The 18,554-nt window shown below is 38.2% G+C and overlaps 1 protein-coding gene across 1 annotated transcript in view; it reads left to right on the forward strand.

Annotated features, from left to right (window-relative positions):
• Positions 1 to 8,871: 8,871 nt before the first annotated feature.
• Positions 8,872 to 18,554, forward strand: part of MXI1 (MAX interactor 1, dimerization protein) — a 19,467-nt gene continuing 9,784 nt past the window's right edge. Inside the window, exon 1 of the mRNA XM_069098935.1 lies at positions 8,872 to 8,930. Within this exon, the coding sequence (XP_068955036.1) occupies positions 8,887 to 8,930 (44 nt within the window). The 5' untranslated portion in view covers positions 8,872 to 8,886. The remainder of the gene's footprint in view (positions 8,931 to 18,554) is intronic.

Below are 18,554 nucleotides of genomic sequence, written 5' to 3' on the forward strand. Positions count from 1 at the left end.
GTCGATGGAGGAAAAGATGACACCTTTGCTTCATGATCTTCTTCAGTGATCTCATCTACTCTAAATAGTTTTGGTTAACAGTTGTATGTGGATATTTTCCAAATCTTTTATCTTCAGCTTTTATCTCTTATCCTAAGTTATAAAGGCTTGTATTTCCTTTTAACATTATTGCTTTTTGCTTCTCTTCTCCCAGATCATCCACTGCTATATATTTGAATTCCTAAGCGGTTCTCTTATTTTTCTCTTTGGTGAGTTTTACCACCATGGATTGAAGTTTTCCTATTCTTTACTGCATGGGTCATAAAGTCTGCTCTCACAATTCCTATTTCTCTTTTAAGTCTTTCAGAAACATTTTGCTGTGGTTCCTTTCTCTCTTGGAAATCCACAGGGTCTTTTGCCTCATCGGGGTTGATTCATTTTCATTTGAATAAATTTGAAAGAACATATGTTCATTTACGTCTGGACTCATTTATCTTTGAATTAGCTCTTTTGGACCTGGAGACCGTATTTTCTCATGTTACTAATATCCTCCTATTGGTTTATCTGCTCATGCTTCCATTATTTAACTAATTTTCTTCTTTCTGGTGTCTCTGGTAATTTCAGTAATTTTCCCCTTATCCTCTTCTATTGCTCACTTTAGGACTCCTTTTCTCCCAGGTCCTGGACTTCAAAGTTGTCTCGGCCTTTTCCAGCACTGGGGAAACCAATGTTTCAGTGTTGGTCTCTGCCCCAAAGTAACTTCAGAGGGGTGAAGACAGCCCTAATAAGATGCCAGTCCCCTTTCCCTCAGCCTAAACGGAGTATCACACATTATGATGTCCTGCTCCAGTGCCCTCTCTTCCTCAGTTTTCTGGCTGAATACTATTATGGTAGAATGCTGCTTTTTGAAAGCCTAGGCATTTTGGTATTCTGTGGTGCAACGAAGAAAGGGGTATGGTTGAGTTCTCTTAGATCATTGTGGCTAGCGGACAAGGGGTTGCTGAGTAGTATATTAGAACTTATTAAAAACTGGACTCATTTTGTTTCCTACCAAACCACCTATTCTTCTTGACTTTCCTGTTTCTATTAATAATGCTATCAATCTTATAGCCACAAGTTGACTTTGACCTCTCATCCTTTCTTAATTCTCCTACCTCCAATTAGTCACCTACTCCTACTGATTCTTCATTTCCAGAAGTTATCACATTCATCTTACCTTAACATTTTTAAAGACAGTATCACATGTTGGGATGTTTTTTTGAAAGTATGTTCTTTTTTGTTAATTTCTATCCTATCAGCCCAGCTTCATAGCTATTTTCATTGCTTTTATTGCTAGTTTCTCCCTTCATCCTATCTCATGTATACAACTATAATATTAAATCTTCCTATAGCACCTCTATGATTATTTCACTTTCCTGCTCAAAAATATTCAGTGGATTTCCATTACCTACATTCAGCAAAGTCATCTAAACTTATTCATTCTGTAAGCAATTATTAGGTATGTGCTGTCTGCCAGACACGGTCCTAGCTGCTGGGGATACAATAAAACAAAACTGTCCTTGACCTCAAGGAACTTATATTCTGTTGAGACAAATAACATAAACATGGATAAGTAACAACAAAGTAAATGTATATTTACAAAGTAATTTTCAGGGTGAAAGATTAACAGTGAGAGTGTCAGGATAAAAGATGACATTTGATCTGAGCCTTAAGGAGTGCTAGAGAATCTAAGAAAAGGAAGTGAGGGGAGAGTATATTTCAGGCATGGGAATAACCTGTGCAAAAAAGTATGGCATCAAGAGAGGTGATGGCATCAATGGGAAAGCAGTAAGAAGGACAATTTGACTAGAATGTGGAGTCATGAAAGAGTGTTCAGTAAGCCTGGAAAGGGAGGTTGGAGCCATATGTGAAGGACTTTAAATGCCAGACAGAAATTTTGTGTTTTGTCCCTAAAGACAGTGGTCAGCCACTGGAGCTTTTTGAGCAAGAGTTGATGTCAGTCCTCCACCTTAGGAATATCAGTTTGATATTTATATGAATGTTGTATTAGAAAGGGGGGAGACTAGGGGTACAATGAACAGTTAAGAGGCTACTGTAATAGTCCAAGCAAAATAGGATCAGGGCTTTTGAACTGGGGTGATGGTCATGCGAATGGAAAGAAGGAAACAGATTTGACATATTCGTGTATGTATAATTAATAATACTCAATAACTGATTGAATATTGGCAGGGGAAGGTAAAGAAGAGGGAAGAGTTGATGATGAACTTGAAGTTGTGACAATGGATATCTAGAAAGATGGCAGTACCCTTAACAGAAAAAGAAAAGTTGTGGGGCAGAAGGGCAGTGTTTGGAAAAAAGACAAACTCTCAACATGTTGAGTCAAAAATGTCTCTGGGGCACCCAGTTTGAAATTTCAATAGGCTGTTGGTGATGAAGAACTGAAACCTAGGAGATAAGGGCTGAATATGTGTGTTTTGGAGTTATCTGCATAGAGATGGTAGTTGAAGCCATGGGAGCCGAGATAAACAAGAGAGCTAGGTCCCAGGACAGAAGACCAGAGTATACCCATATGTAAGAGATAGGTCATGGTTGATGATCTAGCAAGGCAGTTTAAGAAGAAGCAGGCAGACAGGTAAGAGAAGACCCAGAAGAGAACAGTGTCCTAAAAATCCAGGGAATGAAAGAATATCCAGGAAGATAAAGTGGTCAGTACTCTCAGATGCTGTAGAGATGTCAAGAAGGATGGGTTTGGAAAAGAGCCCTCCTTCACTTCTTCCATTGATGGGTTCTTCCTGAAGGTTTCCTGAAGGAGCCAGGCCAGCCTGCCACTGTTCCCCTCCCAGCCCTGTTCCTGACTTTATGGACTTCAAAGTCATTGTACTTCAAATCCTCTACTGCTGTCTCATCTTGGATCTTCCCTTAGTACCTATAGCCTCCTTGCCCTGGAACATGCTGCCACCTCTATGTACTGCTCACTATGCAATATCCTTCCACAACTGCACCACACACACACTCACATTCTCTCTCTGTCTCTCTCTCCTTCTATTGGTGAGTTTCTCCTGGAACTTGCATTTTATGAAGGGTTCTGGTCAGCTTTCCACCATCCTGTCTGTTCCTGACTTTCTGGACATCAAACTCATGGCTACATGCTGGGTACCACTTCTCTCCCTGCCCCACCCTCATTTTAGATACCTCCTCTTTAGATTCCTTTTATGTATTGTTTTCCCTCATTGGGATCTAAACTTCTTGAAGGGAGACACTGTCTTTGTTTTTGTTTGTCCTTGTATCCCAGTGTTTATCACAGTGCCTAGCATATCTAGTAAGCACTTAATAAATATTTGTTTCCTTCCTTCAAGAGGCCATGGGATTTGGCAAGTAAGAGGTCATTGTTAATCTTGAAAAGAGAAGTTTTGGTTGAGTGGTGAGATCAGAAGCTAGATTGCAAGGGGTTGAAAAGTCAAAGGAGAGGAAGTTGAACAGTAAGAATAGACATCTTTTTTCTAAGAATTTGACTAGAAAAAGAGGAGAGCTGTAAGATAATTTGAGGGATAGTAGAGTCAATTGAAGGATTTTTAAAAATGATACATGCATCTTCATAAGCAGTTCTGTAAGCAGAACATAGAAGGTAGATGGTGGAAGGAGTTTAAGATTTAGGTTAAGATTTAGCAGAGTGTAAGTACTAAGTAGTAGGACAGGGAAAAAAAGGAAATTCAGTAGTAGAAGATATGATAGTTAAACTCATTAACTATAGAGTCAGGCTTGAGAACAGAAGAAAATGAAACTCAAGTAAGGATGGTGACCTGAAAGTTATAAGAGGAGTGAGGCACAGGAAAAGATTGAATGGTAAGTTATGGTCAGAAGAATTTAACTTATTGATCATGAGAGTTAAACACTTAGGGATGATGGTGAGATCAAGGGTAAGACCATCCCTTGTGTATGGAGAGATGCTGTAGGTCATGAGATCTAAGGGAGTTGATAAACTGGGAGGACAAGGTAGTTGAAGGCACACAAACATGTATATTGAGATTCCCAAGTATAAGGAGAAGGGCTGAGGTAGAAAGGAAGACTGAAAATCAGGTACCTTGGAAAAAGAGAGAGAGAATGATGGAGGGTAGGAGTGGGAGGTGGGGGAGGGCAGGCATTAGGTAACTGCAGCCCGAATGTGGAGAGCATGATATATCTTAACTGTTCTTCTGTGTGTGCTTTATGCTTCAGCTAAACTGAACTACTACCTTCTGTTCCTTGTACATTACTTACATTTTCCTTTTTTTGTGACTTTTGTTTATGCTGCTTCCTCCATTTGGAATGTCTCTCACCCCTTTTCTTCTTCCCTACCCAGTCTCCACTTTGAAATCCTACCCATTCTTAGATGTCCAACTTAAATGCTGCCTTCTCCATGAATCCCTAAGACTGAAGTGATCTCTCATAGAGCCTTTGAACTCTTATCTTTGGAGGTTTTAAACAATGTTCATGGCACTTAAAATATTATTTTATATTGTAACCTTTCTATTTTTCATAAATCATATATTCATTAAGGGCCAAGACTGTCTTGTGCAACTTTGTAACCCCTTATTTCTGACTATTACAGTGCCTTAAATAGTAGTAGATAAATGTTTGTCAACCTAATGGAATAATGTTTTCAAGATAGGCTATGTGCCACTTTTCTTAAGTTTAGAGAAGACATCTGAATGCCAAGTCAAACAAATAGCAATGATTTTGTTTTCTGTGAAGTTTTGCCTCTTCAGAATAGGAAATATTTCAAGGAGGCACACACTGAAGTGATGTGTTTCCCTGCAAATATTTTCCCCTTCCAAGGAAAAGAGTTCTGTTCTTTTGATTTGTTCTTTTGATCTCCACTCTTACTTCAGAGAGCACTGTTTGTCCCAACAGGATATTCTAGGTAATATGACCCACTTAGGAAATATGTGGTGATTGTGTTTGCTTCCTGATATAACCTCTTCTGGTGTGTGGTGGCATGGGAAAGGGCCTCTCAGCTTGGTGCTTTCAGTTTCTCTATTTGAGTTGGTTAAGCAGACCCAGAAATCTGTCACTGGGAATTTTACCATAAATAACATAAATCCTGTGACAAATTTTTTGTATAAAAATATTTTTATAATATTTAGAATACATTAAATTTTTCTTTCACTTTAACATCATTAGTACACTTTGTGTGTTACGTTTCTGGAGAGTCCTGTAAGTTACATATTATCTAATGCCAACTCTCTCTTGTTGAGGGTTCTAGGCATCTCAATGCTTTCCTCATCTGTAGTTGTATTCACAGTCCTATTTAAGATCTTTGAGCTTGGCTTATTGGAACAGACACATAATTCAAAACAATCCTACAGAATAAACTAAAAAAGTTAGATGTCCTTGTGGAAGTTTCCATGGTTAACTTAATTCAGCTAGGAGAAAGTTTGGGGAGATTTAAGACTGTTCTTTGGAAAGTTTTAAAGTATTTTAGCTTGGAATGGGGAATTTTAGGAAAACATAGTATTAAGAGGAGTAAATTAGTGAATTTCCATAAATGTTTCTAGCTTAAGAATTTGCCATTAAAAGTGTACTAACAGGCTCCTAATATGTGTGTGTGTGTGTGTGTGTGTATAGGGTAATAATGCATATGTATTCATCTGGAGCCTTTCTTGAATGGCCAAAATAGAATTTGTTTCTTATTTATAAAAGCAGTTGTAAATTTGGAACACTTTTAAAATGTAAAATGTTTTTGAAAAAAGATAACAAGTGGTTGTGAAATGTGAAGTGATCTGTAACTATTTTAGTGAATTTGGAGTATGCAATGTTTAAGCTAACTTGCTCCTTGCTCTGTTGAATATTACTAGATATTTTTGAAATAATTATGTATTGTACATTCTTATGTGCTATGATTGAAAGAAAAGATATTGGTTGGTAATTTTTCATTGTACCTGAGATTTCACCAAATTTTCTTTTTCTGAAGAAATTACTTATGTAGATAAATTCCTAAATGGCAAAGTTAATGTAATTCTATAAAGGTAGGGTAATAACATGTAGCAGTAATTAATTTAACAATATTTTTATTTAATAAGATGGTTTGGTAAATGTTAACTTGAGGACTGTTTATTGCCTGGCAAATAGTTCACATTTGAAATAGTACTATGACAAAGCTTCTAGAGGAATGATGTTACAAACTGGATTCTGCTACCACATAGATGTCGTTTGAAAGTGGAAACAGTGCCGCTCAAATTAAGGGTTAGTCTGGGAACTTGGTAGTCACAACTTCTAGAGTGGCCCCATTCTCCTTCTTAGCCAGTGGTTTCTCAGTCAGAAGTGCCTCTCCATTTTTGGTCAAGTTGTCATTAGTTCTGTGCTGGAAGTATTGGGTGTCTACACCTTTTCTCAAAGCAGTAGTTGTGTGTGGGGGGAGAAATCATCTTTTAATATTACTCTTTCCACCAAATTGTCACTTAACTTTTAACTTTCCTCTTTACAGGGGAAGGTAAGGGAGGGACTATTGAAAGATAGAAATAATTTTTTATTTCATTGACTCCTTTCAATTCAAGCTGCCCTTCTCCAAGTAATAGACAGCAACCAGATGACCACGCTAGTGTTTTTTTGGTCTTCTGACAATTCAGTGCTATTGACAACTATGAGATAATGTTTTCCCATTTGAGATCTTTGGTGGAAGTGGCACAGTTTGTAGCAGCTCATTTCTGGTCTCTCGCAAAGGACTTCTAAAAATTTTTATCAATCAGTAAACACAGATTAAGGGCCGGTGTGCTAAAAAAGCATTATGGAGAATATAGAAGTAGAAGGCATTGTTCCTCTCCTTGAGGCAATTCATTAGGGAAAAAAACACATGTATATGAAACAACTTAGAGAACAGGACAAGGCAGTATATGATTAAGTGCTAAATTGTATGGTATATGCTAAAATGCAATAGAAATTCAGGACAGATGATCAATATGGGTTGGGATTAATCAAGAATGGCTTGGTTATGGGGTAATCATAGATGAGCATGTTTTTGTTTTTAGGACTATTACATCTTCCCATTATCACAGAATCACAGATTTTGAGAGTTGATTAGATCTTCAAGGCCATCTAATGTATTCCATACCTGAAAGCAGTTCTTACTATTTAACACCTATGGAGTGATCATCCACCTTCTGCTGGAAGACCTCCAAAGTAGGAGGACCCACCTGTTTTTGAGACGGTCGATTCCACTTTCTGACAGTTCCAGTTGTTAGGAAGTTTGTCCTTATATCAAATCCAAGCTACCTATTGCTTCTAGTGCTGCCTGCTGGGGGAAAACAAAAACAAAAATGGAACAAATCTGCTGTGCTGGTGTTCAGACAAATGGTAGGCAGTCATTTAAGGCAAAAGGAATGTTTGTACATGGACCAGGACCATTCCTCTACTTTTTCTGTCTTCCAGCCCTTATAGTATTGTCAGAGTGAAAGTGACCTGCCAAACCCACTCAGGTACAACTTTTTCCCATATAGGAAATGCTCCCCTGCAACTGGGAGCTGTCCACAGCTGAAGCTCATTAAGGAAAATAAGGAAGTTAGGCTTAGCAAGGCACAGCTGGGTTGAAAAGGACGCTGAGCCAGTGTAGATATTTTCTACAAACTCAAGCTGTCATACTAGCCTTTAAATAAACCTTCAGTGCCACTAACAGAAACTAAATCTTAGGCAAATTGATCAAGGGCCTCACTTGTAGCATTTCTTGTTTTGGTAATTTTAAAGTTCTTATGGCCTCCTTTCTTTTCATTTATTCCACCCTGATTCATAATGATCTTGCTTCGGAACAGCTTGTAGTTTACATAACTGTAAAAATTCCAGTATTTACTAAATAAGTATCCTTCCATAGAGAATTTCATTTTTACAGTTGAAATATTTGTAAACACTTATCGCGGTTTAGTTAAAGTTGAGCAGCATGGCAGGACTGCTATTTTGGAAATGGAGAAGGCATTTCCTAAAGAGCATTCTGGTAATGCTGGGCTCCTGGTACTCCCTTGAAAGCCAGTGGGGATTTTGTGCCCAGATAAAGGTGGAGAAATGGTCAGAATGGCTCGCTTTGTTGTGTAAATGTTGGGGCTCTTGGAAAGAAAATACTGAATTACCATTGGGCTTCATTTTTTTTTTTTCATGTTTTCAAAGCACCACTTTGTTCTGTGAGATGAAAGAGGCTGGTGGTCCTGAAAGATGTTTCAGGACTTTCAGCCCTTAATATATGAAAGGAAATTTAGCCAAGTTGGGCAAACTTCCCCACTCTCCAGCTCTGCCATTTTCTATGGAAACAACATCAATCTCCATCTATTTCTTTGGGCTATATTGGGATAAAGGTGACCATCATCTTCCCAGGTTGTTTTCTCTGGTGAATAGAGATAGAATTTTTACTGTTCCTTACATTTGGTGAAGAATTGGGCACTCCCTGGAGCATGAAACTGTAGAATTTGCAGATCCACCATGCTGAGCTGTTGGCAGAATCAAGAGAAAAAATATCCATTGAGTCTTTTCATTCTGGATCTCCTTTTGACTTTACACCTTGAGGCTACATTTCTGGGGATCTTAAAATGCAAATAATAATATTGAGATCAGTTCTCGTTTAAACTCTTTCTGCTCTTATACAGAAGACAAGATTTTAAAATTGGATTTAGAAGAATGAAATAAAAGATGACCAACTATAGTAGTGAGAACCTGATCGTAAATTGTAATCCAGCTTTTTATTAGTTGCAATATTGCCTTGTGTGGTGACTAGTGTTATTACTTCTAATCTGGTAAAGGCGGTTCATTTTTAGGTGGGTTAAAAAATAAAGCTTTTTTTGCCTATGTTATTTTTTAATTTTGTTGGTTTTTTTGCAGTATGACTCCTATCATCCTACCTAAAAATGCAGGTCTGCCATTGTTTTATCATCCCAATTCAGTGCTGAAAAAATGTCTGCCTTATCAGAGGAGAGCATGCCTAGGATGGGTGCCAGGTATTTGTACAAAGCCATCCCCAAATGTAACTCTCAAATAGGAAGTGTTCCATTGAGCATTGTTGCCAGGTCACCAAGAAAATATGATCTAGAAAATTCACAGTAAATATTGGAGTTGTGTGCTTTAGAAGTAAGACTTAAAACTACAACTTTTCTGTTAGGATCAGCATTGTGGCAGATCTGAAATTCTGTTAATTACATTTTCTCATAGTGTATAGTGAACAAAAGTGGATTTGATTGGGAGATAACACCTCTTCATTACTTTTATACTGTTCAAATTTTGTAGGTCCCAGTATCTGGAAGATACATGAAAAGCATTTAAATTTTGTAGTAGTTGTGCTAAAAAGGACTGATTTAAAAAAACAGTCCAGTAGCATTAAGTTGTTTACCTTCTGACAATGGTAAGCATAATTGCCACTCACAATAACCTGTATTCAGTATAATTGTGAAATTTCAGTTTCTGGAGGAGTGTGTGTGTGGTGTATGTATGTGTGTTTTCCTCCAGACCAAGAAGCTCTATTTAAACATTATATTTTCCTCAAAGAGTTAATCTCTTAAGTAAGTAATTAGACCACTCACATCTCACTAGCAGAACTGACTTTGGGTGTTTATGCTGTTTGGGTTTGATGCTTTTAAATGAACAATTCTATTACCAGACATTCCTTGAGTGTGTTATTTTTACTGAAGCTTCACCATTAAATTAAAGATCATTAACCATATTCTCTCCCCTTTACCCAAAAAATCCACCTGAGATATGAGAAAGTCAACAGTGGAGGTCATTGCAAAAGATTAAGATTATGTTTATTATGTTTTATACACACACACACACACACACACACACACACACACACACAAAGGTGATATCTTGCAGCAGTTTATCATGGTGTCTTCAGCCTGACTTGCCAGCATGTAGGAAGTTTGTTTTGGTTTCAGAATGTACTTTACCCCATGGTAGCTGGCAGGGTGCAATACTATTGACATCACTGTGTTTCAAACAGAAAATTAACAAGTAGCTACTGTTGTGATTACAGATTGCCTTCCCAGCCCCTGTGAGAGAATGCTTTCTCTTTTGGACTACAGCACTTCTCAGCCCCTTCATACCATTAAATCAGCAAAAGGCGGCTGCCAACATCAGGATGAACACCAACAAAAGGCCAAACAGTAGAAAAATGTTAATAAGGAGAAAATCTTTCATTGCTTTCCAAATTGATGGAAAAGATTTTTTTTAATCCTAAAATAATTTCTCTGCTCTATAGCCCCAGTAAAGTTTCATTAGGTTAGGTTTCAAAGCTATCTGATCTGTCTAGAGCTGTTGTACATATCGGAAGAATAACCTTCCTTGCCTTTGTAAATCTCTGAAAAATTGCCAAAGGAAAATAAGCTTTTTTTGTATTTAGAACAAATTACCACTGTTTTCTCCCATGATTTGTCCCCCTTTCCAGAATTTGGGGTATTGAATGAGTATATAAGGGGATTTATATTGAGAAGCTCGAACTAGTACAGAATAGCTGTCAAGTGAGCAATTTCTATTAAATCACTTTGGAGATTAGAAGACAATCTGGGCTCCTTGTGGGAGTTCCAGTGAAGAACAGATGCCTCTGGAATAAGATTTTATTTATTTATTTGTTTGTTTATTCATAAGGTTGTTGAATGTCAACTCCTCCTTAGAGATGAATGCAAGATAATACTAAAGAATATGTTTACATGTTCCAAGCTGCAGACTCTTTACTAACCAATAGCCATTGAACCTTGTATGAAACTTCAAATGAAATATTATTAAATCAGATAATGGCTTAGAGTGACTTCACTTAACTCTATGCAGAGGATTCCCAGATATATAGATCCAGTCTCTTTACTGAGCTACAGACCCACATCACCAGCTGCCTTTTAGACATCTCTAACTAGATATGACATGTATCTCAAACTCAACATGTCTAAAACAGAACACTTCCCCCAAATGCTCTGAAATACTTCCTTTCCTGAACTTTATTATAGTTGATGGTGAAACTGTCCACCAAATCACCCAGGTACAAAACCTCAATGTCATCCCTGATCCTGTGTTCTCGCCCCACATTTTCAATCTATTGATGAATCTTGTAATTTCTGTCTTCACAGCTTATCTCATATGTCCTCTTCTCATTGCTATCTCTGTCTCATATCTCTCCCCACTCCAGTCTGGCTACCATTCAGTTGTCAGTCATTTTTTTTTTTTGCTTTTTTGGAGGGTAATTGGGGTTAAGTGACTTGTGCAAGGTCACACGGCTAGTTTTTGTGTTAAGTGTCTGAGGTCGAATTTGAACTCAGGTCCTCCTGACTCCAGGGCCAGTGCTCTATTTACTGCACCACTTAGCTGCCCCCAAAGTCATTTTCTTAAAGCAAATTCTCAGTAAATTCCAATAGCTCCATATTTACCCATAGGATCAAATAAAGTATTCCCTTGAATATTTAAAGCCCTTCACAACTTCCTATCCTTATAGTCGTATTTTACTTTACAAGTATACTATACTTCTTATACTCTTTAGATTCTGTGATCTAACTGGCCTACTTGCAGTTCCTTACCCATATCAGTCCATCTCCTGTGTCTTAGACTTTGCCTACTGTCCCCAGTGCCTGGAATGCCTCTTAGTTTGCCTGGGGTCCTTTAAAACTCAGCTTCAGTTTCATCTTCTGCACCTTTCCACCTTCTTCCATCCCAAGTCCCCTTGTGCAGCTAATATCTTCCCCCTGAGATTATCTTCCTTGTAATTGACTATATTTCTTTATGTACATAGTAATTAACATTTGGACACCTTGAGCTCCTTGAGAGCAGAGATAGAATTTTTGCTTTTCTTTACATTTCCAGAGCAGTCTCTGCCACATGGTAAGCATTTGGTGAATGCTTGTTGGCCAAGTGATTAGTAAACTATTTTCTGAAACAGTGTGAATTTATATATGTATAACTGGCTCATAAAAACTTTTCTGGATTAATCAAACTCCTTTCCTTCTCCATTCTCACATTCTTATCAAGAATATAGGAACAGGTTAGACTTTGATCAGATTTCCACTTTTATGGGATCTCTATCAAGGACAAAAAGTTGAAATTGATGATGAAAGTAAGATTTTTAAAAATTATCTTTGGATTTTACTTGTACATGTTATGCCTATTCAGCATCACTTCAGAATAATTAGGTGGTTTGTAGTTTGACTTCAGTAGTTTAATTCTTAGATTTTTCATTAGACTTTTACCTTCCCCCTTGAAAGTTGGACAGCAGCACTCTGAAAGATTCAAGGAACCCTGTTACCATCTTTAAGAAAGGAAGTTGAGAAGTGAGTTGAGAACTCAGTCATTTGACCTCCCTTCTTATCTTGGGTCTAGACTTACATAAATAACATGATATTAGAAACTAGGCATTTCATTAGCAAAACATGAATGTAGTATGTTCCTGGAAGCTTTTGTACCTGTTTGCATTTGGGTGACAGGTGGGCTGGTAAATTGGGTAACTTGTTGAAGGGAAATAGAAAAAAAAGAAAACCATGGAGGCATATTAGTGTTTATACCTACCATTTTGACAGCATGTTCCATTTACAAAATGTCTTACTGCTGTTTCTCTCTGTCGTCACTGAACTCCAACCTGATCATATCCTTTGTGTGTATCAGTGACTGTCTGTGACCAAGTCTAGGGGGTGGAGAAAGGGTAATGAAGACTATTCTCTCTAATTTCTTCATCTCCCCCCACCACCACTGCCATCTTCTAGAAGGAGCCATACCTGGGATGGAAATAAAATGCCAGGTATAGTAAATGCAGATTTTATAGCAGCAGAATATTTTCCTTACTCTAATTGGATGGTTTTGGCCTCATGGAGGATTTCTGCTATCTTCAGCTTCTCTGTCATTCATTGATTTTTTTTTAATCAGCAATGAAAATAATTGCCAGATTATGACTTCTTGAAGACAAGGGAGACTGGCTGTATTTTATATATCCTTGAATCCCCAGTAGTATATAATACAGTGGCACAGTAGGGATTCAATAAATGTTTGATGATGACAAACTGATTCTTATTGTCTCTTTAACCTGTTAATCTTTATCTCTGAGAAATAAGGGCCCAATGAATATTTAGCCTGTTGTGGATTATGGAAAGTTATTGAGAACCAAAAATTTATGGTATCTCATACATAAAAAAGCAATGTCTCATTCCAGTCATCTTAGATGTTGTAGATGCACACATCTATGTGTACACACACACACACACACACACAAAATATATACACATATATCAATATCAATACATGTTTTATATCCAGCTACATGAACACACCTTCAAGTACAAATAGAAAAAGGGATCATGCTTTTGTGTCTGATGCATCAATTCTGATTATTAAGTGGTTTGATTTAAAATGAATTAATTATCCAGCTAATGTATGCTGAGCTTTATTGAGATCCCTTGACTATAGATTTAAGAAAAAGTGGTAAGAGAAACCAAAAATTATTAAGTGATTCTAGTTGTCTTGCTTGGAAACCTGCTTATTTTTTATTTGAACATTGGAAATTTAGGGAGTGTGTGAGCTTTGTGAAAGCCTTTTAGAAGTGACCGATGCTTACAAGCTCTTTCCACAGTTTGATTTCTAATTGATCTGCTTGGTCTAACTGTAACGCTGACGTTGTAGCATATCCGGACACAATAGAATCACATGCACATATACACACATACACATACTTGTGTGTGTATATGTGTATATACATATGTACACACAATATAAGTATATGCATATATGTATACGTGTGTGTGTGCGCACACTGCAACTTTATCCCAGCTCCAGTATAACCTGCTTGGTTATTTCACCAAATCAGATTAAAATAAAGACTACAAAGAAAATACAAAGAAAATAGCTTCTTTTTGAGATGTGAACAGAAAGAAGAGTCTGTTAAGTGTGCCATCAAGCCCACGACAGACAGCCCAGTCAAATTGAGCACGCAAAGGCCAGTCTCCATTGCCAGCAGTTTATTAGGGAATTTGTATTTTGTATTTATCTTCTGTGCATTAGATCATACTTCACCCATAACTAACAAATGTATTGAAAGCTGCTATCTTGTCATTAACTTTTTTCTTTTTCCATTCAGAAATAGAATTAATTGATCGATAGGACAGCATCATGCTGCGCCCTTGTGTGATGGGCAGGAATAGTAGTGGTTCACGTCCATGTTAGCTTCTTTACCATTTCATTTCTATAGCATACCATTTTTCCAAAAGAGAATGGGGAGGGAAAATGTGTGTTCCATGTAATTTTGAAAAAGCAGAATACTTATAGGATAAGTGCAACAACATCAGCGAAATTTCAGTATTAAACATATATGATCAGGGCTGCATACTGATGTCATTTTCAAGTATGTGATCTCGGAGTTAGAGAAAATTGACTCCAAGTCACAGCAATTTTAAAAAGCAGAGCTCAAGGACTTGTAGCCCATTACGTAACACTCTGCAGCGAGGAAAATACAGGCTCTGTCCCCAATACTTGACTTGTTTTCAATTTCTGATTTAGTTACTTGGCAAATTCTTGGTATCCTGTAGTGGAGGAATGAAAGAAGAGGCTTCCAATAAAAGAGTGTGCTTCCAAGGGCACCAGCCAATGAGAGACTGTTAGGGCTGGACTGGGGTTGGGTTTCTTATTGTTGTTGGGCAGGGGGATTAGAGTTCTGAAAGACAAGACGCTTGAAAAACATCATATGATGTTTATGGAGATTTCCTCAAAGGGAGTTCCTCTTTTGGTTTTTGATGCCAGTATCTGAAAAGACTGTGATTTTATAGCAACCCTTTTCCCCTCTCTTTCCCTGTCCCTCCCAGCTCCATGTTAATCATTTCAGTTTGACTAGCAGAGTTTGCAGGGTCTGAAATCAAAAGCTAGCATTGGTTTCTTGGGGGAAAGTGATCCTAGTCTGCCAAAGCAGAAGCCAAACAGACCATAATTGTTTCTTGTCCCACAAGGGGATTTACCCCTTTTGAAGGTGTGGGTAATTTTGACAGGACTCTCTTCTGTAGCAGGATAAGTGGTTGGGAATCGCTTCTTCCCCTGGGTGAAAGCAAACACAAACCCATCTTTAGTCTCGTTTTAGAACAGACCCCAGAGTGTCTTTGAAAATAAAAGCGCTTGAGTATTTCTTCATTCTCCAACCCCCTCCCTCCTAGTTAGGAGACTCCAATTTTCCCACAGGGTACCCCCTGCTGTTTCTTCCATTCTTGACTTTGGTTTATTGTCCCAGAAGCTAAATTAGGAGGATTTCAGCTTTAGAGTTTCTATTGAAATAGGGGTGGAAATGGGGGGTAGAAGAGAGAGACAGAGACAGAGAGAGAGAGAGAGAAGGTAGTGGTCTAAGTGAAAAGGGAATACCAGAGAACCACAAAGTTACCTCTTTTAAGCTCCATCTTTCTTTATAAATAAAACCTCAATTTCTAATCTTGAATGTTTACCCTGCTGTTTAGTTCAAAGGTGATCAGAATATTCAGAGTAGCATCATCTTACCTAATAAGAGGCATGCCCCCACTTTGAAAGAAAATAACCAGGCTCGTGAATCTCTGTTCCCTAAATTCTCCTGCCCATCTTGGCTGTTCCACTTCCTTGTTTTATGTATTCTTTCCCAACCACATCAGACCCCCAACCCACAGACCTCCTGCCCTCATATGCAGATGCCTTTCCTGAACCATCAATCATTTGAGCATGAAGATAAGAAAAAAGATGGCCAGATGGCATTGAAAAATATGCCTTTCTTGTCCAGTTACAAACAATGAGATTGTAGGAAAGAGTGAAGGGTAGCACTACCTCAACAGAAGGAAAAGTGCTTTACTTTTTACTTTTACTAAAAATTCCAGTTTTAGAGATCTACCAGGGAAAGATTTTCTAAATTGAGAGTATGGGTTTTCTGATTTGTTTCTTCCCAGCATATAGGCACATGACCTCCATTACCTTGGAAGAACCTATTTACCAAAGTGTGGCATGCATATAAATAAGTACTTTTGGAGACCTGCAGGCAGGCTTCAGATGGTAGCTTTGGAAAATGTGGCTTCCCCCAATTGGCTGCTCTCTTACATCTGCTCCTAAGCCTTATGGTTGCTCAGCTTTCCAAAAGCCTGACCCAATTAGGAACACAGAAGAGAGCAAAAATTACATTGGCACAAAGAGTATGACACCCCTCCAGACGAAGATAGAGAAACATCATCCCCAGCGTGGTATAGTGGAAGGAATACTGGATTTAGAGCCAAACGACCTAGGTTAGAAATCTGGCTACTTCACAGTAACGGCAACATTGTGTGATGTTCAACTGTGATTGACTTAGCTCTTCTCAGCAATGTAATGATCTTAGACAATTCCAAAAGATTCATAATGAAAAATGCCATCCACATCCAGAGAAAGAGCTATGGAGTCTGAATGCAGGTTGCAGCAGTCTGTTTTCACTTTTTTTGGGTTATTTTTTATGTAGTGTTTCCCTTTTGTTCTGTTTCTTCTTTCACGGCATGACTAATATGGAAACATATTTACATGATTACACATGTATAACCTGTATCAGATTGCTTGTCTTGGGGAGGGGGGGGGAAAGGAGAAATAATTTGAAAATCAAAATCTTATAAAAATGAATGTTGGAAACTATCTTTACATGTAATTGGGGAAAATAAAATACTGTTTATTAAAATAAAATTTAAAAAAATAAATCTAGCTCCTTACTACTTCTGTGACCATAGTAGGCAAATCAGTTAAATAGGGTCTAAGTTTCTTCATCTGTAAAATGAGGGATTTAGATACAAAGACCAGGTCTCTTAAGTAGAGGTTTGATGACTACTGTTAGAGAAAAAGTAGAGGGGGTTGTTGGCCAGGTACATACTGTATTAGATGGTCTCTGAGGGAGGGCCCTTGCAAGAATTCGATTCTGCAGTACTGATGAGATTATCTCCACTGTTTCTTCCTAATTTTGAATTATGTTAAAAGATACAATGACACCACTGCCTTTTGACAGGTTATGCACTTTTATGGTATTTGTATGTTCTTAAGGCATAATGTACCTCTTGCAAAGAACATTCATTACCCTCTCTAAAGTAGAAATCAGAGAACTGCTCTGGCAACCCTTTTTGCCATTTCAAAGACCCAAACATGTGTGTTTACTGTTTTCAAGATTATTCTCAGCATCCAAATCACTTAACACAGGATGGTTTTGATCATGCAGATAATATATAATAGAAACTAAGAGACTGTTCATTTCAGACCAATTTCCTCTTAATCACAGGACTAGAAACCTTGTCTTTCATTCCTGATCACCCGAATGCCATTCCTCTCTGTTTATGTCTTTAAGACCTAGTTAAAGACTTTAAGACCTGTTCTAGGAAGCCTTCTCCAACCTGCCTCAGCCCTCAGCGTACCTTCCTCCTTCTGTGTATTTTATTTATAATTTATTAGGTGGTCCCATTCTGTCCCATCTTCTCCAGCATATTGCCCTCTCTATCCTACTCTTTCTAATCGTGAGTCTCTCCTTGGCTGTTTCCTTGTTGCCTAACAATAACATCCATGTTTCCCACATGCTCAAAAAACCTTTACTTGGTCCATCCATCAACTCTAGCTGTTATCCTATATCACTCTTCCTTTTTGTGACTGAACTCCTTGAAATGTCATCTACAGTCAGTGGCTCTACTTCCTCTTCTGTCATTCACTTCTTCAGCTCTGCAGTCTGTACCAACCTCATCATCCAACTGAAACTGCTCTCTCTAAAGTTATCAATGATCTATTAATCCCCAGATCTAATGGCCTTTTCTCAATACCTGTCTTTCATGACCTCTGTGTGGTCCTTGACACTGCTGAGCACTCCCTTCTCCTTGATAATCTCTTCTTTTTTGGTTTCTATGACACTGCTCATTCCTGGTTCAACATTGCCTTTCTGAACATTGCCTTTCTCCTTTGCCAGGTCATGCCTCCCCCAAGACAGTGTTGGACTGTCTTCTCTTCTCCCTCTATACTGTTTCACTTGGTGATCTCATCAGTTCCCAGTACTTCAGTTATCATCTCTATGCTGCTCACCTACTAATTCAGCCCTAATTTCTCCAGTCTCTCTTCTCTAGCTCCTTATTGGACATCTTGAACTGGATTGTTTATATCTTTTTTTTTGGAGGGGGGAGGTCAGGGCAATTGGGGTTAAGTGACTCTAAGTGTTAAGTGTATGAGACTGGATTTGAACTCAGGTCCTCCTGACTCCAGGGATGGTGCTCTACTCGCTGCACCACCTAGCCGCCCTGATTGTCTATATCGTAAACTCAGAATATCCAAAACTGAACTCTCTCCTTCTTTTAAAGCCTAACTTTTCTATTAGTCTTGAGGGCACCATATCTCAGACCCCCAGGCTTATAACCCAGGTGTCATCCTAAACTCATCACTCTCATTTCCCCCATCTTTAATCTGTTTCCAGTCTTGTTGATTCTACCTTTATATCAACTACACTACCACAGTGGTACAGGCCTTCATCACCTCACAGCTCAGCATTTGTAATACATTTCAGGTTGGGCTCCAGGCCTCAAGTTTCTCCCTACTTCTGTCCATTTTCCATGCAGTTGTCAAGTATTTCTTTCTCTTCTCTCTCTCTCTCTCTCTCTCTCTCTCTCTCTCTCTCTCTC

Source organism: Petaurus breviceps, unplaced genomic scaffold, assembly GCF_028583685.1.
Source record: "Petaurus breviceps papuanus isolate PSGF00001 unplaced genomic scaffold, PetGlider_PUasm1.0 37, whole genome shotgun sequence".
NCBI lineage: Eukaryota > Metazoa > Chordata > Mammalia > Diprotodontia > Petauridae > Petaurus > Petaurus breviceps.